We start from the raw sequence: 12,060 nt of genomic DNA, 5'->3' as shown, positions 1-12,060 counted from the left end.
GGATATAGTTGATATAAAGATAATGTTCAACGAAATAATTGAAATAAAGAGAAAGATAAAGAGAAAGAAAGACAAAGAAAGAGAAAGAGAAAGAGAAAGAGAAAGAGAAAGAGAAAGAGAAAGAGAAAGAGAAAGAGAAAGAGAAAGAGAAAGAGAAAGAGAAAGAGAAAGAGAAAGAGAAAGAGAAAGAGAAAGAGAAAGAGAAAGAGAAAGAGAAAGAGAAAGAGAAAGAGAAAGAGAAAGAGAAAGAGAAAGAGAAAGAGAAAGAAAGAAGTGAAATATAAAAAAATAATATAAAATAAACTCAAAAATAAGATTCCACAATTAATGCCTTCAATCAACCAACCAATCAATCAATCAACAAACAAAGATTAAAATAAAATAAAATAAAATTATTTTATTTAATTTTTTATTCAATTCTTTCCCCCCTCCATTCATTCTTATGAAGTGAAGAAGCGGAGGATGTCGTTGACTGAGATGACGCCGTCGAGACACCCTTCGTCGTCAACAACAACTGCCCGGTGGATGTTGTTGCCTGCCAGAATCTTCAGCACATCCACCAGCTTGTCGTTCCGGTGGCACGTGTGCACTTTCGGCTGGCCATCGACGAGAGGAGGGATCTGATTAATGAATGAATGAATGAATATACAAAGAAAAGAAAAGAAATGAAAAGAAAAGAAAAGAAAGAAAGTTACACATTAAAAAAACAAAAGTCGCAAACATTTAGTCCTCTTCTCGTTCGCAGTGCTTGCATCACATTCATCGACAAAGCAGAGTGCAGACGATGCAATGGAAGATAACGAATGTCTGAAAGCGAATACAGCCCCACAACTTTCCCTCTCTTTCGTGCTCCATTGCTGCCCGTCGCATTCATCTCCGCTTCTCTTTCATCTTCTTTCTGTTCCTTTTCTTTCTTCTCTTCTCCTCCTTCACTCTCTTTCCCCTTCTCCTTCTCCTTTTCTTCCGCCTCCTTCTTCCACTTCGCCTGCAGATGAGGTGGAACCATCTCGTTTTCCTTCTCACAGCCGACGCCTTCAACAACAGGCACAGCTGACAGATGCTTCCGCTGCATCAGCCGCAGAACTTCAATGACTGTCGCACTCGACGACACACACACCACTTCGTCGCCTTGCACCTCTCTCTGCTCTTTCTTAGCTTTTGATGCCTCGTCTGCTTTCTCCTCTTCCTTTGGATCATTTTCACTTGTTGATGATTTTTCTTCGCCTGACAAGAATTCTTTGTTCTCTGGTTTTTCATCGTCTTGCCCTTTTTGACTTTCTTCAGAATTGTCTTTTGTCTCTTCCTGGTTTCCAAGCTTCGCAAAAACGCCTATGCCAAGCGATGACATTGTACGCTGTAAGAGCCGACGATCACTTTTCCACTGATTATCAAACAGTAACAATTAAAAAAGACTTCACAAACTATTTGAAAAAAAAAAAATAAACAAACATGAGAAACAAGATAGCGAATGATCCTTGCATGAGTAATGACATGGAGAACGGTGTTTGTATCAGTGTCCAAAACTGGACCCCTGTGAATGTGATGTGCGAGAAGTGCCTTTGCAGTATCGTATAACGATGCTTCAGGATGGACAAATATCAGTGGTGTGCGAGCTAACAGTGATAATTACAAAAATTACTTATGTCCTTTACTAAAAAATGAAAGGCAATCAAACGGGCAAGTTGAAGTTTCTCTTCTGTCACTGTTCCTCCTGAGCCTTCTGTTTTTTTAACAACTGGCTTCATACGGCGTGTTCGATTCCATTCTCTAATTGTGACAATGTCCAAACTTGTCTCAAATTCTTCTTTTGTCAGAAATGTGTAGAATTCAATCAAAAGTTCAGCCATATCAGTCACAGTTAGCATTCCACTGTATTCTTGACGTTTTCCGTCCCATAGAGGAGCAGAAGTTATTCCTATGAGCAAACCATTTACACACTATTTTTTTAAAGCCAGTAAATGCGACAAACCATTTTCAGCAAGAGCCTGAAAGGCACTACTAATGGAAAGACCAACATCAATCACAACCACCTTTCCGCTTTCTGGTAAAAGATCATAAGCTGTATGCACTTTCAAAAAATCATCTATTGGCAATTTTTCCTCTAATATTTGTTCGTCCATGTGCAGTTCCGCCAAGAAAAAGCGGATGTTTAGATCGTTCTACAAATAAAAAACGAATAATTTTTTTTTTTCTCACAAAAAAAAAACACTTTTTTGATTCTCAATAATTTTGTATAAAACAAAAATTTTTATCAATAAAAAAATATATATATTTTCCATTTATGTGTTTTATTTGATTAATGTTAAGAAATCTGATATATTCTTTGGTGAAGTTTATCAACTTTTTCAAATTGATAAAAGCTCTTCTTTGCTCTTGAAATGAATCTCATTTTATAGAAATATTCATGTTTCATTCAAATTGTTAGAATATTTTTCGTTTTCAGAAAAAAAGTTTGATCGATACCATCAATTAAGACGAATGACAAAAAGAGTGCGCGAAGGAAGCTTACTGATTGCTGTAATTGGAGAAGAAGTATTCCGCCGAGCTTAACTTTAATTTTATTAAAATATGAACTTTGAAAATTCTTCTATTTGCATTCTATTTCAGGATTTGGTCACTGGTCTTTTGCTCACCGGGCTTGGCAACATGGACAATTCTCACAACACAAATTACTTTATTGTTGATTCCAGTTAGCATTGTTAATTTCCATTTGGAGGATAATGAATATATTGACTTTGTCTTTGAAAATAAATTGAATTTAAATAATATTGTCTTTTTTAAGAAACCACTCAAGACCAAGTTGCAGAAGCTTTTCATAAATTCACTACACGTCCAGATATTGGAATTTTAATTATTACTCAACATGTATCAACTCCTTTTCTTCCTTTTGCTTTGTTAATATTAATTATTCATGTTTTTTAGATTGCTGAGATGATCCGAGAAACAATTGAAGACTTTTCTTCTCCATTGCCCGCTATTTTGGAGGTTCCAGGGAAAGAAAAAGAAGTGTGATCCTTTTTGTTCTTTAAATATGTTTTTTTAAAACGCGATTCAATCGGAATTAATTCAAATTCTTAGTACGACTCCTCCAAAGATGCTATCCTCAGAAGAGCTCAAAGACTGTGCTCTGTTAGAGCTGAGCGTTGATTGGAAACTGAAAATCACAAAACATTCTGTCTTATTTTCTTCTCTTCTTCGCTTCAATATTTACTGTTTCAAAGACTTATTCACCACCAAAGTCCACTTCGTTTCATTTTCATAAAACCTTCACTTATGTATTTTCGAAAAAAATTGAAATAAAAGAAAAAATACACAATAAATATTCATTATATCACATTTAATGAAATGGAAGAAACGAAAAAGCAGTGGAATAACATAACGCAAGTTTCTGAACGAAAAAATTAACCAAAGTGTGAAATGAAACAACAAAGAATAAATTGAGTTACAAAACAATCATGCTAAATTGTAATGACAATATCCCAATCTTCGCATGTTCTCGCCTGTTTCGGAATAACAAGCGTTGCAGTGTTGCTGTGTGGTGTATATTCAAAAGCAATTGGAATCTCCTCAACCAATTTTTCTTCATTCTTTCCCTGTTCTTTCTGTTTTTTAATACGCAGCACAGCTTTGAATGGCTCTGTAGGCTGCCCCCGCAGAATGATCTTCTCCACCCAGCTTCTTTCTTTGATCTCTGCCCACGTCGACTGCAGTGGCGGTGAGTCTGAGTCGATAAATGGTGGAAACACAAGAGGCTCAAAGACAGACTCAATCGCTGCATCAACTGCTGCATCATACGCTGATGTATTTGTGCTTGAATTAGAAGAAGAATTAGAATTAGAAGATGAAGGAGAAGATGTCCTGTTTGATGACAGTGCTGATACTTGTGCAGCTGCCTGGCGCATCGAAGAAATCAGCCCTGCATAGTAGTCTGTGCTTGTGATGTGTCTGAAGCCAACAGGCGGCTGAGGAATGTCTCTGTTTGTGATTGTCAGCGTAGCTGTGGGCTTTGACGGCTTTTTCGATCCAACTTCTGCTTTTCCTGCTCCTTTCCCAAACAGTTTTCCCAGTAAGCTCGTCTTCTTTTGAGCTTCATTACTTCCCGTAGTTGTGGATGTGCTTGTGTTATTGGCAACTTTCTCTGCCTCGTCCAGCACATCAAACACATGCTTCCTCATCCTGAACCTTCTCCTCGCCATGTGTCCCAGCGCTGCCCATGCGTGTGAGTGCCCATCGTCCATAAACAGCTCTCCTTCTGCCTGTCCGTTGCCATCAGGTGCCACAATCAGCGTGAGTGGGTCGTTGATCATGTGGAACGAGGAGCGTCGGTAGCGCTGCCACGTCGGCACAACCGACCCGCCGCGCTGGAAGACTGGAATGTGACTGCGCCGCACAGCCATCTGAATGGGGTGGCTGCGGCACGCATTGTAGCTTCTTCCAGTTGCATGTGAATACCATAGCAGACAGCCACTTCGGTCAACAGGAGGCTGTGTGATGTTTGGTGAAAAAGAAGGCTCTGATAATTCGTCTGCTTCTTTTGTGTCTCTGCTGAGCGCATCTGGATTGCGATAGGGTGGAAGATAGATCGTCTTTGTTTTGATTCCAGACTCTGTGATGGGAACAACATAAAGTGATGATCCAACCATAAACGTCTCTTCGTCGGCATAAAAATGCTCCGTTCGTAATTTTTCTCTCTTCTTCTCTTCTTTTCGTAGTTTTGCTGCTTTTTTTCTTTCTTCCAAAAGCTTCTCGTTCGGCTTTGTGCTGTTTGTTTGTTCGGTTTTCTTATTTTCATCTGATTCATTTGAAGAATTTGTTGAGGCTTCTTGTTGCTCATCATTATCTTCTGTATTCCCTTCATTCTGTTTCTTCGATTCCTCAACATTTTCAGTTGTATGCTGCTTGAATCCTGCAATTTCGCTCGTATCCGTCGTGCGAGGCAGCTCCCACGCGCACTCCATCCACACAGGCCGCATGACTGGCAGCCCAACATCAGCCGCCTCGTGGAAGAGCGTGTAGAACAGCGGGAGCAGCTTGTATCTGCCAATGATGGCTTCTCTCATGATGTCCTTGTCGGTTGCTTCAAACATCCACGGCTCTCTGTGTTTCGTGTCCAGATGGGCATGCGACCGGAAGAACGGGGTGAATGCAGCAGCCTGGTACCATCTGATCATCAGCTCAGGCGTGGGGTCAAAGAAGAAGCCGCCGATGTCTGTGCCAACAAACGGGAACCCGCTCACCGAAATCGTCAGCAGCATCGCTATCCCTCCTCTCAGCTGGCTCCAGCTGGCTGTGTTGTCGCCTGTCCACATGGCTGCATAGCGCTGTGTGCCTGCAAAGAACGAGCGAGTGAGGATGAACGGCCGCTCTGCCTGCATCGGCAGCGGTTGAGAGTGCTTCCGTGCAGTGGCAGAGGCAGCTGCTGAAGATGACTGGTATTGTGTCTTCGAAGTGAAGGCGTATCTTGTGCTCATCCCTTGATGAGTCGCCATCACAAAGTGGTGTCCAAACACATTGTGCACCTCGCGATGCTCTCTTCCATCCAAATGCAGGCAGTCCTTCGGCATCGAAGTCTCCGGTCCGTCAAATACGGTTGGCTCGTTCATATCGTTCCAGTGGTGCAATATGGGCGTGCCAAGCGTCGATGCGCTCCACGCCTGCCCCGTCGCCTGCAGTATCTCAGAAGATTCTCCGAATCGTCGAGGTGCAGCGGAGAAATACTCGCTCCACCAATAGCGTGTTGTGGGGTCGAGGAAGTCCGGGTAGACTGAGATACCTGGCCAGCAGTTACCTTCGAAGGGTGTCTCGCCGTCGCTAGTGCGGATGAGGAAGCCGTTCACGCCGGCCTCACCGCCCACGGGGTAACCTCCCTCCTGCTTCACATGCGGATCAACAATCGTCACCAGCTTCAGCCCCATCTGCGCCATCTTCTCCTGCATAACCACAGGCTCGGGAAAGCTGAGCCTATTCCACGTGAAGTACTTCTTCCTCTCTGTGTGCTCCACATCCAGCCACACCACATCCATCGGAATGCGGTGCTCGTCAAACCCAGCCACAATCCCGCTCACTTCGGCGTCGGTGAAATAGTTCCATCGACATTGGTGGTAGCCCAGTGCAAAGAGAGGAGGCAGACACGGAGCACCCGTCAGCCGAGCATACTTCCACATGACGGAAGCTATGCCGGTGAGATAATGCCCTCTGTCGTGAAATGGCTGACTGTTGGCTGAAGATGAATTGCTTGTTGATGTGTTGTTTGCTGTTGTATTGACAGATGTTTTGTTTGATGCTGATTCGTTCTCTTTGATTGATTCATTCTTCTGTTGCTGTTGCTTCATTTCCTCTGTGCTTTTCATTTTGCTCTGGTTTTTGCTCTTTCTGTTGTTGCCTGGCCAGCACAGCACGTCCATCCGACCGGCCTCGCTAATGAAATGCACAGTGATGTTCGTCTTGATTGCAGGTCTTCCGTTCTTCGTGTACATTTCTCCCGTCTCAGCATCAATGACGCTTGTGCTGAATGTGTCAGTGCCCCGCTCCTTCTCAATGTCGACCCACGTGTCTGCTGCATTCAGCCACAGGCAGCCAGCTGCTCTGCCTGTCATCGGATGCCGCCCAACAACCAGCGGGATGGAGCCATACAGCGGCTGGAGCGAGTCCATCTCGTATTGGAAGACATCGGTGTTATATAAGCGAATAGGCTCTCTGATGACTGGGTCTCTTCCCTTTGTGGTTGGAAGAGACAAAGTGGTCGCTCGTTCAGGCAATCCGTGAACATCACTCATTCCAACAAATGTCACTTCCAATCCCAAGGAAGATGGGCCTCGAGGCTTCGAATCTGTGAACCCACGCCAGGTCTCTTCCCACATATTATCTGTTTCGGCAGGATACTTTCCAGGAATTGGCAAAGAAAGTGGCTTTCGTCTAACAGCAGTCGTTGATGGAACTGTCACCGTTGATTCTTTTCCTTTTATAGATGAAGATTTCACAGTAACTTCTGGCATCCATCTTGGACGTTCTCTGTAATGTTCGAAATTGAACATCTTATTTTTGTTAAGCATCATGTAAACGCCATTTTCATCACTAAGTTCAAACAAAAATCGTTTGAAATAAATTTTCATCTGATAATTTCCAAATTTAATAGTCATTGTTTCATTATCTTTCGTTGCTGAAATTGGACATGGCTCAACATAATCTATCAAGACATCAGAAATCGGCAATCGTATATACAACCCATCTTCTTCAAAGAGAGTAAAGCGAACAATCCCTTCCTCATAAAAGGAAAATGTGTAAGAAAGAATAACTGATTCAAGTCTATTTATAACGATCCCAGTTATTGAAGAGTTGTGAACAGTCATATTTGGAGATAGATAAAATGGTGCAGCTCCAGGAAATAATGATCTGTTTCTTCTGTAAAATCCTGATTCCTCATACACCATATATTTTGTTCTGTCCACAGAAAGGACAAAAAATGATAGCAACAGCAGTAACAACACAATCATTATTCAAACAAATTTAAAAGTGGGAAACTTTTTGGAAAAGTGAATTGATAAAAACATTGTTTAAATGAATATACCTGTGAAATTTATCACATGACTTTCGGAGCATTTTCAAAAGACTTTTTTATCTTTTTTATATAAGTGAAAAGAGTTATTGCAAAAATATTCTTTCCAATTTTTTTGAGCCTTTGAAGTTCATCATGATTAGTGAAGTATAATTTTTTGCATGGCATTGTCTTTATGATAAGATGCATGTAAGACATATGTTGGTAAAATTGCATCGGTCAATAACTTCTTCTTTGTTAGAAAAATGTTTTTCTTTTTCAATGAAATAACACGATTTGTTTTTGTTAAAACATAATGCATAAAGATCATATGAAACATTTGAGATCTTTTTTAATAATAACATCAAATAGAAAGTTACCAATCTCATATAATGCATATGTATAAATGGGATTGATCTAGTTTTTGGGTCCATTTTGGCTTTGTGTTTATAAATGGCAACTCCTGAAATGTCCTCTCCTTCTCCAACTAAATCTCCAATTCTAGAACGAACAGCAATTCCAGATGAGCTTGAAGAAGGAACAGAGGCTCCACGACCTCCAACAACTTCTGGACGTTATCGTAGCGGGCGGCGGCATGCAATTATCGCTCCTCCAACCGTTAAATATGATGAAACAAAAACAATATCAGTTGTTGAAAAAACTGAGCAATCTAAAGCGAAAATACGAGAAATTACGAAAACAAACTTTCTATTTTTTGCTCTTGATGAAGAACAAAAAGAAATGATTGTTGGTATGTTGTTATGATTTTCCTTTTATGAGAGTTGACAAAAAATGCAATTATCTTTATTTTTTTCAAAAAATTGACTTTTAGATGCAATGTTCGAGATGAAGAAAAAAGCAAATGATATTATTATAAGACAATTCGACAAAGGGGACTATTTTTATGTTATAGATTCTGGTGAAGTAGATGTTTTAATAGCTCAAGACAAGACATCGGAGCCAGTGAAGGTATCTCATCTGAACGCAGGAGAATCTTTCGGTGAGCTTGCGTTGATGCACAACTGTCCACGAGCTGCAACAATACAAGCTACAACAGACTGCGTACTTTGGGCAATTGATCAAGCGACATATAGGCATGTTATGATGAAGACAGTCATGGAAAAGCGAATGAAATATCAAGATTTTATCTCGAAAGTTAGATTTTTCGATTCACTTGACAAATATGAACGACAGACTCTTTGTGACGCACTTCAACCTCAAGAATGCGAGCAAGGAATTGTAGTTGTTGCTGAGGGAGATATTGGAACTCGTTTTTACATTATCGAAAGTGGAAGAGTGGAAGTGTTACGAACGGTAGATCCATCAGTTGGACCAACAAAAGTTGGAGAATTGGGATCAGGAGAATTCTTTGGTGAAGTTGCGTTGCTTTCAGAAGAAATGACTCGTAAAGCGTCTGTTATTGCTCTCTCCAAATGTAAATTCCTTACACTCGAAAAGAGTGCATTTCAACGTCTGTTAGGACCTATCGAAGATATCCTGAAAAGAAATATTGATCAATATGAAGAATGGATGAGAAGAAAAAAGGAAGAAATGGGTAAAGATGATGAAAAAACAAGTGGCAAAAACGAAGAAAAAAAGAAAGAAGGATAAATGAATAATAAAGTATTATGTTTTTAATTTTCTATTTTAATAACAAATTTTTCTTATTTTGCATTATATAAGCACCACACTTCATATTTCCTTTTATCATGTCGAAATGTTTTTTATTGACTGAGAATTTCTTTTTGAAATAATTTTTTATGTTTCAAGATTTTTTAATCAGCAAGCCATTTTGATTTTTATTGCTTTGAGTATGATAATGGATCATAAAATTTTTCCAGAAATTTTATCTTTCTATGTCAGTTTTCTCGAAATGTCAATTATAGAGTATGGTTCTGATCAAAGTCGTTTTTGTTAAGTTATTCCTTTTCATTCTAGTTGGAACCTGCAACGCATATTTTTGATTTTCTTATATATTAATGGATAAGCAATTCGAGAAAATTTTGGCTGGCCAAATGAAATTGGATGGAAATGGTGTTTGTGCCGATTGTGGACAAAAAAGTTTGTTGTTTCGTAAGTAAATAAAACTTGGAAGCATTTATTTTATTTTTGTGATGCAATAAAAATTGATGCGTTTTTATTTAGATCCAAAATGGACTTCAATCACTTTTGGCATTTATATTTGCTATCCGTGTAGCGGGGAACATCGCGCATTAGGCCCTACGACTTCATTTGTGAAATCAACAGACATGGATCAGTGGAATCAAGAACAAGTCAAAACAATGGTTAGTATGGGAAATAAAAGAGCAAACGCGTTTTTGGAGGCGCTTCTTCCTGCGGATTATAAACGACCAACCACACCAGGAGAGCGTAGAACATTTATTCGGAATAAATATGTGAAAAAGATGTGGGCAAGTCCAGATGGACCAGTGCCACCTGCTTATGCACAGATTTTCCCTGGACGTCCAGTTGGGCAAGTAACTGTTGCTCCATCTCCATCTCCATCCCCATCTCCATCTCCTAAAGATTCACAAAGGCCATCTCCTTCACCTGTGCGTGTTTCTTCAACAAATGTTCATTCTGAGTTTAGTTCTTCTCCATCTCCAGCGGAGTCAGCGCAATACTCTGGAGAAAAGCGAAAATCTCAGGTTGAGCAGCTTCGTGAAGCAAGATTAGGCGTAACACCATCATCATCTCCATACACTTCACCTGCACCATCTTCTATCAGAGCTTCTTCGACTCCAGCTTCAACTGGAACTCCTTCCAGAGTCACTCCACAGCAAAGACTTTCCCAGTCATCAACTGCCAAAGTTGTTGTTACATCTGATGAACCAGATCTGGTACAAATTCAAACAAAGCCGCATGTTGAACCAACAGGATTCGATATTAATGCCGAAATAGCACGATTGTCCGGAGGTGGGGCTGTGAAGTCAAACAGCCAGAGTCCCTCTCCAGCTTTTTCAAACACCCAATCTCCGAAATTCCCCTCTCCAACGCCTTCTCCGCCGGCTGTCTCTTTCTCGCCCTTCACGTCTCCGCCTCCCGCAGCGCCTCCGATGGGGGCCTTGGGTCCTGCTGGTGCGCCAGGCTTTGGAGGGTTTGCGCCTGTGAGCAACGACGAGCCTAGTCTTGTGCTTGACATGAATGTGTCCTCGAAAGAGGCCACTCAGCAGAATGCTGCGTCGATCATGGCGATGTTTCAGCCGCATCCCCAGGCGCAGATGGGAGTTGGTGTGCCGATGGTTGGGCAGGCGATGTACGGCCCCGGAGGAGGATGGGCTGGATCTCCTTCACCGTCTCCAATTCCGTCGCCGCAGATGCAGATGATGTGCCAGCCGGCTGGCGCTTCTGTGTGGCCGTCGCAGCCGTATCCTGCTGCAAGGCCATGGTAATTTCTTTTTTTTTGATATCCCACAAAAGAAAAGAAAAGAAAAGAAAAGAAAAGAAAAGATTGGGTTTATACGCATAATGAGATAAATGAGCAAATGAAATGCGTGGCAATTAAATCTTTTTGATTATTTTTTTAATTTTATTCCGTTCTAATTCACTTATTATAACCACTTTCTGTGGTTATTTTTTTCTAAGTTTGAGAATGTTTTGTTCGTTTTTTTATTATTATTTGCCTTTATAAAGAAAGAAGGTTTCAATCAATAGTCCAGTTTTATATTTCATCTTATTTTATAAATATGTCTTTTTATTGTACTATTTTTATTATTCTTTCTTGATTGTTGTCTGTACTTTTTTTTCATGATTGAAGTGGTACTTCAATTGTTTCGCTTCGTAAAAAAACAAATGGAAGAAAAGATACAATCCATTTGACTGTTCTATATTCTTATTCCCCAAGATTAATTAAAATCAAAAAAGATTTCAGAATTGAAGAAAAAATAAATTCCCAATTGTTATTTTTGTATAAAGCGAAATTTTCTATTAGTTAAATAAATTCATTTTATTTAATAAAAGCCATCTTTTGTTGGTAAGATGTAACATATTGGGTCCCGATTTTCACTGTGAATTATAATCAATGTTTCACCAAATTTGACACATTCGAATATCATCATTCATCGAATGATATTTTTTGTAAAAAAAAATTATGATTTCTATTGAAAAATCCTATCAGAACATTATTTTTAAATCATTATCACTCAATAGGTTGGACAGATCCATTCAATATTTTTTATGGATAATGAAAAAAAAACTTCAAAGATGATGAAATATCTTCAGATTCTGTTAATAACAACAATTTTTTTTTGAGGATTTTTTGATTAAAGTTAATTTAAGAAGAAAATTCGTTGGAGAATGAAGAAAATTTTGTATGTTTCAGTAAATATTTGTAAATTCTGGTTTTATTTTTGGTAATGAAACTGAAATTCACAACTTATTTGTTAATCGTTGAAACTTAATTACACATTTATTAATCGAATTTTCAACAATGAAGTATATTTAAGAAATAATTCAAGATAATTTCTATGAAAATTTTCGGACCCAATAAGTTACACTTTACCCTTTTGTTTTTAAATTTATTGTCA

The 12,060-nt window shown here is 39.6% G+C and overlaps 5 protein-coding genes across 5 annotated transcripts; 3 read left to right on the top strand and 2 right to left on the bottom strand.

Annotated features, from left to right (window-relative positions):
* Positions 1-440: 440 nt before the first annotated feature.
* Positions 441-2,120, bottom strand: MONOS_10651 (putative CBS domain-containing protein; the record flags this gene model as incomplete). Its single annotated transcript, XM_067863118.1, has 5 exons — positions 441-620; positions 722-1,381; positions 1,450-1,613; positions 1,676-1,915; positions 1,970-2,120. 5 exons carry the CDS (start codon positions 2,118-2,120, stop codon positions 441-443), a joined length of 1,395 nt encoding a protein of 464 aa, XP_067721480.1.
* Positions 2,121-2,467: 347 nt separating this feature from the next.
* MONOS_10652 (putative vacuolar ATP synthase subunit f) lies at positions 2,468-3,311 on the top strand. The gene is made up of 5 exons (XM_067863119.1): positions 2,468-2,532; positions 2,608-2,689; positions 2,783-2,865; positions 2,923-3,006; positions 3,079-3,311. The coding sequence occupies exons 1-5, from the start codon at positions 2,479-2,481 to the stop codon at positions 3,145-3,147; spliced, it is 372 nt and encodes a 123-aa protein (XP_067721479.1). The 5' UTR covers positions 2,468-2,478; the 3' UTR covers positions 3,148-3,311.
* Positions 3,312-3,458: 147 nt separating this feature from the next.
* Positions 3,459-7,349, bottom strand: MONOS_10653 (putative alpha glucosidase II; the record flags this gene model as incomplete). Its single annotated transcript, XM_067863120.1, has 1 exon — positions 3,459-7,349. The coding sequence occupies one exon, from the start codon at positions 7,347-7,349 to the stop codon at positions 3,459-3,461; it is 3,891 nt and encodes a 1,296-aa protein (XP_067721478.1).
* A 602-nt stretch (positions 7,350-7,951) lies between these two features.
* MONOS_10654 (putative cAMP-dependent protein kinase regulatory subunit) lies at positions 7,952-9,324 on the top strand. The gene is made up of 2 exons (XM_067863121.1): positions 7,952-8,285; positions 8,367-9,324. Exons 1-2 carry the CDS (start codon positions 7,988-7,990, stop codon positions 9,143-9,145), a joined length of 1,077 nt encoding a protein of 358 aa, XP_067721477.1. The 5' UTR covers positions 7,952-7,987; the 3' UTR covers positions 9,146-9,324.
* Positions 9,325-9,436: 112 nt separating this feature from the next.
* Positions 9,437-11,350, top strand: MONOS_10655 (Stromal Membrane Associated Protein D). Its single transcript, XM_067863122.1, has 2 exons — positions 9,437-9,595; positions 9,680-11,350. The coding sequence occupies exons 1-2, from the start codon at positions 9,514-9,516 to the stop codon at positions 10,924-10,926; spliced, it is 1,329 nt and encodes a 442-aa protein (XP_067721476.1). The 5' UTR covers positions 9,437-9,513; the 3' UTR covers positions 10,927-11,350.
* Positions 11,351-12,060: the final 710 nt, after the last annotated feature.

This window comes from Monocercomonoides exilis, assembly GCF_001643675.1.
Source record: "Monocercomonoides exilis strain PA203 chromosome Unknown scaffold47-789622, whole genome shotgun sequence".
Lineage (NCBI taxonomy): Eukaryota > Preaxostyla > Oxymonadida > Polymastigidae > Monocercomonoides > Monocercomonoides exilis.
Note: the sequence above shows the minus strand (reverse complement) of the source record. Positions and strands in the feature narration are given on the sequence as shown.

Excerpts from the sequence above, each read along its gene's own strand:
- MONOS_10655 (XM_067863122.1), top strand. The coding sequence starts at position 9,514 with ATGGATAAGCAATTCGAGAAAATTTTGGCTGGCCAAATGAAATTGGAT. Across the intron at positions 9,596-9,679 it reads TGCCGATTGTGGACAAAAAA|ATCCAAAATGGACTTCAATC; the intron begins GTTTGTTGTTTC and ends GTTTTTATTTAG.
- MONOS_10654 (XM_067863121.1), top strand. The coding sequence starts at position 7,988 with ATGGCAACTCCTGAAATGTCCTCTCCTTCTCCAACTAAATCTCCAATT. Across the intron at positions 8,286-8,366 it reads ACAAAAAGAAATGATTGTTG|ATGCAATGTTCGAGATGAAG; the intron begins GTATGTTGTTAT and ends ATTGACTTTTAG.
- MONOS_10652 (XM_067863119.1), top strand. The coding sequence starts at position 2,479 with ATGACAAAAAGAGTGCGCGAAGGAAGCTTACTGATTGCTGTAATTGGA. Across the intron at positions 2,866-2,922 it reads TTTTAATTATTACTCAACAT|ATTGCTGAGATGATCCGAGA; the intron begins GTATCAACTCCT and ends CATGTTTTTTAG. Across the intron at positions 3,007-3,078 it reads TTCCAGGGAAAGAAAAAGAA|TACGACTCCTCCAAAGATGC; the intron begins GTGTGATCCTTT and ends TCAAATTCTTAG.